This window comes from Lepus europaeus, chromosome 7 (assembly GCF_033115175.1).
Source record: "Lepus europaeus isolate LE1 chromosome 7, mLepTim1.pri, whole genome shotgun sequence".
Taxonomy (NCBI): Eukaryota; Metazoa; Chordata; class Mammalia; order Lagomorpha; family Leporidae; genus Lepus; species Lepus europaeus.
In genome coordinates, this window is record NC_084833.1 from 96,439,796 (window position 1) to 96,454,134 (window position 14,339).

A 14,339-nucleotide genomic window follows, 5' to 3' on the forward strand; every position below is an offset into this window, starting at 1 on the left:
AAGGACTTGGGCCATCTTCTATTGCTTTCCCAAGGCATAGCAGAGAGCTGGATCAGAAGAGGAGCAGCCAGGACTAGAACCAGCACCCATATGGGATGCCGGTGCTTCAGGCCAGGGTATTAACCCACTGCACCACAGCGCCTGCCCCAAGATCACCTTCTTTTTTGAAGGCTGAATGCTATTCCATTGAATATTGTGTAGCACAGTTTCTTTATCCATTCGCCCACTGACAGATAATATGTTAATGTTTTTCTATATCTTGGCTATTGTGAATAATGCTACAGTGAGCATGGAAGTGCAGATAACTTTATACATTGGTGATTTCATTTTTTGGGTATATATTTATAAGGAGGAATTGCTGGGATTCTGATTAGATATGAAAACAAACTACAGGACTTTCAAATGAATCAGATGTAGACTGATAGATATTAGTCAAAAATGACAATGAGGGGCTGGCATTGTGGCACAGGTTAAGGTGCTACTTGAAACAGAGGCAATGGCATCCCATATCAGAATGCAAGTCGTAGCTATTCAGCTTCCAATTCAGCTCCCTGCTAATTTGTCTGGGAAAGCAGTGGAAGATGGCCCAAGTGCTTGGGCTGCTGCCACACACATGGGATACTCATAGAATTCCAGGCCCTGGCTTCCGAGTGGCTTTGTCCTAGCTGTTGCAGCCATTTGGTTAGTGAATCAATAGATGGAAGAACTTGATATCTCTCTCTCTCTCTCTCTGTAGCTGTGCCTTTTAAATAAATCAATAAATCTTAAAAGTGAGGTTTGTTTCTGATCATTTAGAAGGAAATGTTTAATGTGATGGGAAAGGCTGTGGAAGAAGTAGGATGGATGATGGTTACAGATCAGAACTACACCTCTGAATAAGTTAACTTTGAAAACGTCTGTTAAGCATCCATGTGGCATTGTTGAGTCTAGGAGAGAATGGGACTAGAAAAATTTATTTAGCAACTTTAGCGCATAGATGATTTTTAAAGCACTGACTATGGATCTGTGATCATCAAAGTAATGAGTGAAGATGGAAAAGAAAAGGGATCTAAGAATTGGCTAGGGCGTTTTGATTATACATTTAGTTGTTAGAAAGATGAACAGCCATCTTTCATAAGGAGAGAGGAAAATGAACAGAATGTGCAGAAGAACATGACATGCTAGAAAACAAGTGGAGAAGGTATTTTCCTGAGGGGGCCACTGTGTTTTAAAATGCTACTGCTGATGAGGATTAACCATTGTCTTCAGCAAAATGGGGCTTGTGCGTGACTTCGAGAAGAAAAGTTGGGTGGAGTAATGGTAAGAATACCTTACAGTAGTGGTTTTCAATAAGAATATAGGCAAGAAATTGGAGACGGTGAGTTATATTAATTTTTCTTGGAACGTAGCTAAAGGGAGGGAGGGAAATGGAGTATTAGTTGACAGTGGACAAAGCTAGAAGATAACTTTTAAGATAGAAGGAGGTACCTTTCTCTGAAGGGAGGAGAGAACTTCCACTTTGACTATGACCCTATCGGAATAAGACCAAAGTCAGCGAACTCTAAAGGCTTCCTAGCCCTGGCAACTCATGACTAGAGCCTAGGGAGATTACTGACGCCATGAACAGAAGTGTCAAATTGTTAAGTCAGCAACAGGAGTCACTGTGTACTTACATCCCATGTGGGATCTGTCCTTAATGTGTTGTCTAATGTGCAGTGATGCTATAACTAGTACTGAAACAGTATTTTTACACTTTGTGTTTCTGTGTGGGTACAAACTGATGAGATCTTTACTAATTATATACTGAATCGATCTTCTGTATATAAAGACAGTTGGAAATGAAAAAAAAAAAAAACCTGGTGTTAAATTGGAAATGGCATAGAAAATTAATTTTTAAAAAAAAAATATTATGTAGGATCTCTGTCTTTAATGTGCTGTACACTGTTATTTAATGCTATAACTAGTACTCCAACAGTATTTTTTTCATTTTGTCTTGCTATATGGGGGCAAACTGTTGAAATCTTTACCTAATATATACTAAACTGATCTTCTGTATATAAAGAGAATTGAAAATGAATCTTGATGTGAATGGAAGGGGAGAGGGAGCAGGAAAGGGGAGGGTTGCGGGTGGGAGGGAAGTTATGGGAGGGGGGAAGCCATTGTATCCCATAAGCTGTACTTTGGAAATTTGTATTCATTAAATAAAAGTTTAATAAATGGAAAAAAATTTTTTTAAAAAAAGATGTAAAAAAATGACGATTTTTATTAGGCTGATAAAACAATAGGGAATGAAAAATGTGCATATGTATTTTGGAAATGTCATGATTTAGCTCTGTACTTGTATTTTAAGTATTTAAAACAAAGTTTATATTTCAAATTATTTTTGCAGGCGTATAAAGCAGTTGTTAATGATGCTACAATTTTTAAACTTGAATTACCTTTGAAGCAGAAAGGGTAAGTTTTTAAACCATATTTTTAAAATACTTATATGTTTAGAATATTTTATGTTATTAGGTTTGCAGAGTGCCCTGTTACTCTCTTAGCTTTGTTTTGTTGATTGTTACTTTTATGATTTTTTGTTGCCTTTTGCTGATAAAAAAAAAAAATAGTTATAGTTTTGTGTTAAATTCCTTTTATGACCAAAAGTATTTTTTTAGTAGAAAATTTTAGAATCTCTACTTGATCGTTTTTCCTCATTAATCACTAAAAGGATTATACTACTATAAAAACATAGGAAATATTTCCCAATTCAGTAGTGTTATTAAGGAAGTCAATTTTTATGTGAATTTTTAAATTACCATCTAAAAAATTGGTCTCCTTGGTAAGATGAATTTGCTTATGCTAAGTACAGTTTATAGAAATAAAAAAATAAAATATGGGAATAAATATGAGCTAATTATAGTAACAGTACAAGTAGCAATAAAAGCTAATTGGGAAAATCCTTTTGATGTATTTTATAACTGCAAATTACTGGCTTAAAGAAATTTTTAGTGTATTACAATATTTGAAAAAATGCCATTTCTTAAGGTAAAGTGGGTTAGGTATTTTCCTTTTATTTTGGAGCTGTTTAAGTTGATTGAGTGACACTGTGCTGGAAGACACTGAATCATAGTATATTATAGTAGTTGACATATTTTGGAAAGCTGTATATCATAGTCTCTATTATTTATTTATTTTATTTGAAAGACATAGTTAGAGGGAGAGACAGAGAGAGAGATGTTTTGTCTGATTGTTCAGTCCCTAAGTGGCCACAAAGGTCAGGCCAAAGCTAGGAGCTTGGAGCTTCTTCTAGGTCTCCCACATGGGTGACAGAGGAAAAACCTTGGACCATCTTTTACTGCTTTCCCAGGCTCATTAGCAGGGAGCTGGATCAGAAGTGGAGTAGCTGGGTCTTGAACTGGTGCCCATATGGGATATCAGCATCACAAGTGGTTTAACCCACTGCACCACAATGCCAGCCTATCACTTTCTCATGTATAAATTATGAAATACATGAAATATATAGCTCTGTTGTCTTGACAGCCTCATTGTATGAGTGCATAGAGATCTTCCTCCTCCTTCTCTACTCAAGCATTTTTTAATGAAAATTTTCAGAGTTACCGTACTATCACAATAACTGCTTTATCAAATATATATCTCCCTATGTATAGTTGACCCTTTTTATCCATAGGTTCCATTTCCCAGATTCAATCAACCACAATTGAAAATATTGGGGACAAAAAATAGTGTCTGTCCTGAATTTGTGCAGATCTTTTTTTTCATGTTATTATTCCCCAAACAATTTAACAACTATTTAAATAGTATTAAATGTTTGGGAGGATGTGCATAGGTCACATGCAAATACTGTGCCATTTTGTGTATGGGACTAGAGCATCCTCAGCGTTTGGTATCCATGGGGGTGCTACAGCTAATCCTTTTCAGATACCAAGGGGAAACTAATGTTCATCATTTAAGTTGTTTTTTTTTTAATTTTTTTCTTCAAGATTTATGTTATTGAAACATAGAGTTATGGTGGAGGAGACAGAGAGATTTTCTGTCCACTAGTTCACTCCACAAATGGATACAACAGCCAGGTCTGAGCTAGGCTGAAGCCAGGAGGTTTTTCCAGGTCTCCCATGTGGGTGCAGGGACCATAGGACTTGGGCCATCTTCTACTGCTTTCCCAGGCACATTAACAGGGAGCTGAATCAAAAGTGGAGCAGGCGGAATTTGAACCAGCAACCATATGGGATGCTGGTACTGCAGGCAGCGGCTTAACTTGCTACAGTGCCAGCCCCGTTTTTAAATTCATTTTTAAAGAAGTTGCAGACATTAGTAGCCCTTACTCCCTAAATACTTCATCATACAGCCATTAATTGAATTTGATATTTGTTTTGAGGAAAATTTTACACAGTCATATATATGTCTTAAGTAAAAATAGACTCAAATTTGACAAATGCCTGTGTTGCCATTAATATATACAATACTTCCATCACCATAGAATTGTCTCATGCCTGTTCCTAGTCAGTCCTATCCCACCTCCTTCAGGAGACAACTATTGATCTGATTATTTGAACACAGATTAATTTGACCTGGTCTAGGTTTTTACATAAATGGAATCATATAAATACAATACACACTTTTTTTAAAAGAAACATTGATTGACCTGAAAGGCAGAGTTGGGGGGGTATTGAAACAGAGAGATCTTCCATCTACTAGTTCACTCTCCCAAATAGCTGCAATAACAAGGGCTAGACCAGATGAAAATCAGGACCCAGGAGCTTCATCCAGGTCTCCCACGTGGGCTTGGGCCCCAAGTACTTGGGCCATCTTCTGCTTTCCTAGGCACATTAACAGGGAGGTGAATCAGAAGTAGAGCAGCTGGGACTGGAACTGGTACCCATAACCCACTACACCACAGCACCAACCCCAATGTATACTTTTTTTTTTTTTTTAACTGGTACACACTGTTCACACCTATATTTCAAGTTTGGAAATGCATATTTGCAAGCAGCATTACAAAAGTATTCATGAAGAATGCATAATCTCTGAAAATTATGAAAATATCCCTAAAAACTGACTACCATATTTGTTACTTCTGTGTAGCAAGAGAAGTTCATTTTCAAAACAGATAAAATTCAGTCTTTAGATGTGAATGGTTTGAATGACAGTCATTTTTTTTTGTTTACTTTTTTTTTTTAATATTAATTTTATTTATTTGAAAGACAGAATTACAGAGAGAGGTAGAATCAGAGAGAGAAAGAGAGAGAAACAGGTCTTCCATCCACTGGTTCACTCCCCAGATGACCGCAATGACCAGAGCTGAGCTAATCTGAAAGTTCGAAACCAGGTACTTCTTCCAGGTCTCCCACGCGGGTGCAGGGGATTTGGGCCATCTTCCACTGCTTTCCCAGGCCATAGCAGAGAGCTGGTTTGGAAGTCGGGCAGCTGGGTCTCGAACTGGCACCCATATGGGATGCCAGCACTGCAGGCAGCAGCTTTACCCGCTATACCACAGTGCCAGCCCCAATATATACTTTTTAATGGAAAGCTTCTTTTATCCAGATTGTGGTTTTAAAATTCATGTAGTAGTCATTTGTTTTCTAAAGCGGTTATACTCTTTTATACTTTAGTAAAATAGGAAAAGTACCAGTGAAACTTCATTTTCACCAATGTTTGGTGTGATTTTACTTTTTTTTTTTTTTTTTTTTTTTTGACAGGCAGAGTTAGAGAGAAAGGTCTTCCTTCTGTTGGTTCACTCCCCAAATGATCGCACTGCGCCGATCCAAAGCCAGGAGCCAGGTGCTTTCTCTTGGTCTCCCATGCAGGTGCAGGGGCCCAAGCACTCAGGTCATCCTCCACTGCCCTCCCGGGCCATAACAGAGAGCTAGACTGGAAGAGGAGCAACAATGACTAGAACTTGGTGCCCGTATGGGATGCCGGTGCTGCAGGTGGAGTATTAACCTAGTGCGCCACGGCACCGGCCCCGTGATTTTTACTTTAGCCATTTGGGTATATGTAGAGGTATCTTGTTGTAATTTTAATTTCCATTTTGTCCATCACTTTTGTAACTATCAATGTTGAGGAATTTTTCATGTATTTTTGTTAGGTAGCAGATCCCCCCACTTGCATGTATGCTAGTATTATTATAAAAACACTGATAACATCTTTTGAGAAAGAAAGTATTTATTATTATAATAATTATTATTAAGGAAAAGGAATAGGTGACAATGAGACCCAAATCAATCTCCTTGTTTAGAAAGGGATTTGGGAATTTTTGGAGTCCGGATAGATGGGGCATAACTGCGGGAAACAGTGAGACAACATGATGGGAGCAGAGGAAAGGGTTAAAGAAAGTCCTTTGAGTATGTACCTTGACAAATCATGTCTATATATACCTTATATGTTCAAAGATGACTGCTGAATTATCACTGGAGTTGTGTCATTGACATTGTAATGAACCATAAAGTAACCCTCTCATTGGTCTGTGCAGGCTCCAGTTATAGTATTAGCTGCAGCTATTTCTGTCCAGTTTTATCAGGGACCCTAAAAAGACAACAGATTTTTTGGGAAAGACACCTATTATAGGATAGGAAGTTACTATACACAGGCAGACAAGTGACTGTTAGGGGCTTAGTATATTAGGCAGCTAACAGAAGCTTGCTGTTAAGCAAGGGAAAGGGGCTCCTTTGTTGTGCACAGTTTCAGTCTCTCCCTTCTCTTTTTTAATTCCTCAATCCTGAGGTAGGGGAAGAAGGAATGGTAACTATTCTTAACTACTTCCAACTGACAAGGGTCTCAAATCAGTTAGGATTTAAGGAATAATATTGATTGGCACTAAGTTGTATTCTTAGTCACTTACATGGGACTGATGGGGAGATCTCTGTGCCCTAAATTTGGAGTTCAGATGGACTTGAAGTCTTTAAGTAACAAGTTTGTAGAGGAATTTTAAGAATCACAGGCCCAAACAGGAGGAGTAATAAGACCATGACCAACGGACCTTTTAGTAAGTGTAATCAGTTTTCCCAGGATTCATTGGGAAGGAAATCCTTGATAGAATTCCAGACAGATTACTGATGTCATGTAACCAGTTAGCTTCTTGGTATATTTTCCTTATATTCTATTCTACTTGTCTGCTTTTCTTGATCCATATGCAGCAGAAAGTGTTAACAACTACACAAACACCTCCTCCTTCTGCCAGGAGATAATCCAGTGCTATTATCTTATCCATTACTTCATTTGCAAAGGAGTCTACTGAGATTTTCAATTCATTGAAACTAAAGGGTATAGTGTTAGCCAATTCCTTTGAGGCAGTTAGATTTCAAAGGGCCTCATGATAAGCAAATCCTCCCCATGGTACTGACAGTCCTAGTTCTTGGCCTACACTACTATTATTCATCCTAAGGCCCTTTTTCTTTCTTTTTTTTTTTTTAATATTTTATTTATTTATTTATTTGAGAGGTGGAGTTACAGACAGTGAGAGGGAAAGACAGAGAGAAAGTCTTCCTTTCGTTGGTTCACTCCACAGATGGCCACAAAGGCTGGAGCTGCGCCGATCCGAAGACAGGAGCCAGGAGTTTCTTCCAGGTATCCCACGTGGGTTCAGGGGCTCAAGGACTTGGGCCATCTTCCACTGCTTTCCCAGGCCGTAGCAGAGAGCTGGATTGGAAGAGAGGCAACCGGAACTAGAACCGGTGCCCATATGGGATGCCGGTGCTGCAGGCAGAGGATCAACCTACTGCGCCATGGTACTGGCAAGGCCCTTTTTCTTCTTGTCTGCTTTCCTAGGTGAAAAATATCCATTGTCGCAGTGTACACTGACCACATTCCCAAACATTATTGATCCTCTGGGACATTCTGACTTGGTCAGAATAAATTGGTTCCCTGTTTTCCTTCAACAGTTGGCTCTCTCAGGAATTTGAAGCCTTTTGGAATACCCATTTTCATCCATGGAGTATCCTGTAGGGACAAGAGGGCTAATGCTAAAGATGTTAGTAGTAGTACATAAGTGACATGAAGAGGATAATAGGCCTGATTTAAAAGGATATGATAGGCCTTTTTATTTGGGAGACTCACACCAACTTTTATCTTTGCATGCATGAGCCTAGTCTTGCAGTTTACTTGACTCTTAGTAGTTTGCATGAGTTAAGACCCTGTAGGAGATATGGCAATAAACTTGAAAACTTGGACCATTTCTAAATTAGTGTCAGATCTTTTTTGAAACATAAAGCTGACTCATTTTGGACTTCTATAGCAAAGTTACAGCTTATAAGATTAAAGTCATTGGAGCTGACATTGTTTTGCAGTAGGTTGGACTGCTTGCAACACCAACATCCCATATGACCACTGGTTTGAGTCCAGTGTGCTCCACTTCCAAACCACATCACTGCTGATGTGCCTAAGAAAGCAGTGGAGGATGACCTCAGTGCTTGGGCCTCTGCTATGCTTGTGGGAAACCCAGGTGGAGTTCCTAGCTCCTGGCTTCAGCTGGCCCAGCTGGCCCAGTCCCAACCATTGTGGCCATGAACCAGCAGATAGAAGATCTTTTTTCTCTCTCTCTCCCTCTGTCTCTCTTTCTCCCTTCTCTGTAACTCTACCTTTCAAATAAATAAAATTTCTTTAAAAAAAGGTTATAGTCTGGCCAGCGCCGTGGCTCAACAGGCTAATCCTCTGCCTTGCAGCACTGGCGCACTGGGTTCTAGTCCTGGTCGGGGCGCTGGATTCTGTCCTGGTTGCCCCTCTTCCAGGCCAGCTCTCTGCTGTGGCCCGGGAGTGCAGTGGAGGATGGCCCAAGTGCTTGGGCCCTGCACCTCATGGGAGACCAGGAGAAACACCTGGCACCTGGCACCTGGCTCCTGGCTTTGGATCAGCGCGGTACTCCAGCCGCGCCAGCCATTGGAGGGTGAACCAACGGCAAAGGAAGACCTTTCTCTCTGTCTCTCTCTCTCTCTGGCCCACTCTGCCTGTCAAAAATAAAATAAAATTTAAAAAGAAAAGAAAGTTTTTTAAAAAAAAGGTTATAGTCATCAGCTGGGACCCATTTTTAAAGGCATATTGGATTGCAGATGTATAGTGGGTTGAACCCTATAGGGAGGCATTTAAGTATACAATATTTAGAGAGCTAATTAATATACAAGGGGAAATCAGGTTAATACATGGGAACATTATCTCTGGAGTAGATATTAGGCTAGCCTCCAAAGGAAGTATTTAGTCCCCTTTAAATAGTAATTGAGGTAACTGGGAGACATTTTGGGCTGGTGGAGCTAAGTATATTTTGTCCTGGCTGTAGGGATTAGGATGACAGACCTAGCATTCTTCTTTACCCTGCTTTAACAGCTTTTGAGAGTTTATATAGAGTTTGTACCCCAAGTTCATTGCATAACAACTGCTATCAGGAATAGAGGGAGGAGGTAAAGACTGGGCTGCATCCTAGTTTCCCTAGGCCTATGAGATAATTAAATAATAGGTGTTAGACTCTGTAGAGTTGTAGACTGTAGTTATAGTCTAACTCTTGTTGTAGTTTAACTCTAGGAATATCCAGGTACTAATGGTTGGGAGAGGTCAGTGTGCGAGCTTTCTAGATATGGTAAGAAATGCTCTACTTTTGCTTGAACAAAGTTTCCTTTACTTGTGCCTGACAGCTGATGCCAAGAAGAATGCTTGGCTTGTCTACGGGTTGCAGTGGTGCAAGCTGCAGGCTTGATTATTTGTAGTTTTACTGAAGAATGAATCACTAATAGGGTATGGCAGGGTAGGGTCCATCCCATGAAGATGGAGTTGATCTTTAGCATGTTTGTTTTTCCAGGACTTTTGTGACACTAGGTCTCCTGGGAGTATACTGTGAAGATGTTCATCAGTGAGATAGCTCAGCCTGTTGGAGACAAACTTGTAAATAGTAGTTAGAGTCACAACAATAGATTGAACATACTTAGTGGCATCTACTCTTATTACCTGATCACTGTGTAAGGAAGGGTCTCCCATATATAACATTTCATGAGAGCTCAATTAGAACCCACTTCAAGGGGACTACTTGAACTTTAAGCAGTGCAGCTGGCAGCACCTTATTTCAAGTTAGGTTAATTTCCTGACAGATTTTAGATAGAGGGTTTTTTTTTTTTTTTTTTTTTTTAAGGGTATGGTTCATTTTCTGCATTTTTCCGGTTGATTGAGGTCTGTAGGAGACATGAAGTGTCAATCAGATTCCTAAAGCTCCTGATTTTATTTTTAAAGATTTCTTTATTTATTTGAAAGACAGAGTTACACAGAAAGAGAGAAAGAGAGAGAGGGCCTCCATTTGCTGGTTCATTTCCCAAATGACCATAATTGCTGAACCTGCACTGATCTAAAGCCAGGAGCCAGGAGCTTCTTCTGGGTCTCCCAAGTGGGTGCACAGGGGCCCAAGGACTTGGGCCATCCTCCACTGCTTTCCCAGGCCATAGCGGAGAGCTGGATCAGAAGTGGAGCAGCCAGGACTTGAACCGGCGCCCATATATATGTTATGCTGGCACTGCAGGTGGCGGCTTTGCCTGCTATGCCACAGCACCGGCCCCTGATACTTTCTAAGTGTCTTGACAATAAAGGCTTCTCAGTTGTCACTATGAATTGAAAAGGGGAGTCCAAATCTGGATGGAAGGCCTTTAGCACTTCACAAGACTTCTCTGTCCTAGCAGGAAAAGTTGCCACCCATCCTATAAAGGCATTTAAGAAGTTATTGAGGTTTCCAGTTGCCTTTGGCATCATGATGAGATCTATTTGCCAGTCTTTGCCTGGTGCGGTTCCCTTGCCTTAATGACTGGAGGAGGGCTAATCTGGATTATATTTTGCACAGACCACACAGCTTTGTATCACACTTTTGGAAAGTTTTTATTGTATTTGGCCCAATTATTTACTCTCTCCGTTGTGGAGTAGCATACTGACCTTTAGTGAGTATTCTGATAGATATGATTAATCACCTTTTTTCATAAAGTGCTCTAGTATTAACATGATTCCCTGTTTATTATAGATCCTTCCTTCCTTGATACACTTGTAAGTTGAATCCTGTGAGTGTGGAGGAGAGCAGTCAAAACCCCATTCATCAGGCCTTCCCAAATCTTCTTTATAATATTTAAGATAGATATAGCTTAAGTCTGTGTCAAGCACTAAGGCTATTATTTTGTCTTCTTAGGCCTTTGGTAGCTTAAACCAAACCACCTATTTCACTCCTTATCTGATATATTAGTTCCTTTAGCTAGTGGGGTCTCAGCCCATGCAGTGTACAATGGTCACTTCTTTCAGCAGCATAATGGCCTCTAAGAGACCAAGCATTATTCTGCTTAATTTCCCTATTACCTGCTATTTAAAGACTTCCTTCCTTCCAGAGAGGTTCAATGCGCATGTACTACTGAGAAAGCATACTTACAGTCAGTATGTATGGTTACATTTTTGCTGGTTCTCAGCTGCAAGGCACAAGTAAGTGCAATTAATTACTTTCAGGGCCCAGCTGGAAAAATCTCCCGGTGGCTTACCTCTTCATACCCAGCTTATATTCTCTGTGTTCCATGAAGCTGCTTCTATCAGTGAACATTTCCAAATCTGAATCCTCTAAGGAGGGGAAGAGGGAGATCAGTCAAGTTAGTTCAGCTAGATTATCCTTGTTCGATTACTTGAATACAGTCGTGGACAGTTCCTTCAGTACTGCTTAGCAGTAGAGTAGCAGCATTAAGAACTGATTTCGCTTTTAATTTCAGATTTGTGTTGTCTAGCAGGATGGCCTAAAAATTTCCCAACCTTCCATATGTCAGCCAATATGCCCCTTTTTATTCTAGCAGTTGGATGTGCACAGTGGTTAACTGGCCTGGAGTGAACATTGCTGCTTTCTGCAGCAAATCACAAGTGATTATTACTGCACACAGGCAGGCTGGCCATCCCTGGGTAACTATGTGTAGCTGTTTAGTGAGGTGGGCCACTGGTTTCCTAGTTAATCCGATTCTCTGTGTCAAGACTCTTACACTGATTTCTCACTTCTCAGGGACAAACAAGTCAAAATACTTTGAATTACCTGGGAGCCCAAAGGCCAGTGAGCTTAGAAGCTTAGTTTTACATAAGAGGAATACCTGGTGTTGCTCCCGGTTCCATTTTGATGGCTCATTTTCTGATCCCTTTGGGGCTTCATTTAGGGATTTTGTTGTTAGACCAAAGTTTGGGGTCCAGATGTAGCAGAAACTTGCCATTCCTGAGAATTCTCTCAACTGTCGACGGATGGCAGATTGAGTTGCCCTGGCAAGAACCCCTCGCTAGTCTGGAAATAGGTTTCTCTGCCCTTGCAGAAGTTCAAATCTCAGATACTTCACAGTTGACTATGAAATTTGGGCTTTTTTTCTTGGAAACTTTATCTCCCTTTCAGCCAGAAATTTTGAGGTCAATATAGTGTTTTTGTCTGAGGCTTCATGGGTCTAACTGGCAATCAAAATATGTATGTATTGAAGAAGCATATAACTCAGTAAGTTGTAAATTTCCAAGATCCCTTGCCAGAACTTGTCCACATATGGTTGAGGCATTTTTTAATCCCTGGGGAAAGACATTCCAACTGAGTTCCCAACTTCTGGACTGTCAGTGATTGACATGAGCATATTAGCTGGCACATAAGAAATTTTTAAATGAGGAGCTAGATTCCCTTTTGGCCATTTCTAAAAAAATGGGTATTTTTTTTAAGGTTGGATGTTTGGGAGTTGGATGGCATCTTACCTTGATTGGAGTGGCTATTCTTGGTCTTCATTGTTTTCCTACTGCCGTTCCTCTCACATAACCTCTTCAGGAACGTTAGTTGGTGATTCCTTTTCCTGTGGGATCAGGGCTGCTTGGAGAACACAGGGGTACTCTGGAGACACCTGAGTTTCCAGCTTCCCAGGCAGGAAGGTTGTTTGTGCTCACAGCTTTCACAACAGTTCTGTTCCAGTTGATGTATATGTGGTTGTAATTTTCAAGTATTTAGGGTTTTATGGCTGTCTTACTGTTACTAATTTTTAATTCAGTTCCTTTGGATTTAAATATATTTTGACCCACTTATGTGGCCTGCCTTGTTGAACATACTCATTTGTACTTGAAAAGAATGTGTATTCCCATATTTCTTAGGTTCACTTTCTGCATGGTACTTTTCACCATCATTTTGTTCTCATAGATATCCTAAGATCTTGCTTTTTTCTAATCAATAATATAATTTATAAGTAATTTATGTATTTATATGTGACATAATTTGTATGTTATAAATATATAATTAAATATATTTTAGATTTCCATTTTAAGTTATCGTTTGGCTGCTTAGCTAATTTGTTTTTTACAATGATTGCTGTAGGGATTACACACTCATTTATCCTTAGCTTTTCCCCATCTACTTGGAATTACTATTGTAACACTTTATGCCAAATATAAGAACTTGGTGAATATATAGTTCTGTTTACCTCCCCTGCCTTTATGCTCTAGGTATGTGTTATTTCTGCATATGGTGTGAATATTCCATGCAGAGGTAGTATTTTTATATTTACCCACATAGTACCTACCTAATGTTTTCAATCTTTCTTAAAAAGTTTGAGTTTTCTTTTGGTATTATTTCCTTTCAGCCTGTAGAACTTCTTTTAGCATTTTAAAGTAGTTCTGCTGGTAATTAATTATCTTAAGATTTATTTATCTGTAAATGTCTTTATCTTCACTCGAAGGTATATTTGCTGTATATAGAACTCTGGGTTAATAAGGGCTTTTTCTTACAGCACATTAGATTTGTCTTAGTACTAGTTGTTTTGCTTCATTTGTTTGTTTGTTTAGAAACAGACAGAACTTCCATCTTATAGTTAACTCGCCAAATGCTCACAATGGCCAAGGCTGGGGCAAGAGTTCAGGAAAAAGCTAAAGCCAGGAACTGGGAATTGTCTAAATGTTGGTGGTAGGAACCCAATTACTTAAGCCATCACAACTGACTCCCAGGGTCTGTATTAGCAGGAATCTGGAGTTAGGAGCCAGAGGTTGGGTATTAAACCCCCAGGCATTCTGGTATGGGATGTAGGGGTCTTAATTGCTGGACAAAGTGCCTGCCCCCATATACCATTTATCCTCACTGTTCCAATGGGAAGTCAGATACTATCTGTGCAGTCATTCCACAGTTTTGTTGTTTTGAGATTTTTCTTGGGGGCCAGAATTATGGCACAGCAGTTTAAGGTGCTGTTTGCATTGTTGTCATCTCATATCACAATGTGTATTCAAGTCCCAACTGTTCTACTTCCAATCTAGCTTCCTGCTAATGCTCTTAAAGGCAGAGGATGATGGCCCAAGTACTTGGACCCCTGCCACCCAATTAGGGAGACCAAGCTGGAGTTCCTGTCTCCTGATTTTGGCCTGGCCCAGACCTGGCT

The 14,339-nt window shown here is 39.8% G+C and overlaps 1 protein-coding gene across 2 annotated transcripts in view; it reads left to right on the plus strand.

The window, feature by feature from the left end:
• CUL5 (cullin 5) overlaps nt 1-14,339 on the plus strand; it is a 134,460-nt gene that overhangs the window by 92,666 nt on the left and 27,455 nt on the right. For both annotated transcript variants that reach the window (XM_062196962.1, XM_062196961.1), the window contains exon 11: nt 2,369-2,433. In XM_062196962.1, coding sequence (XP_062052946.1) covers nt 2,369-2,433 — 65 coding nt within the window. The remainder of the gene's footprint in view (nt 1-2,368; nt 2,434-14,339) is intronic.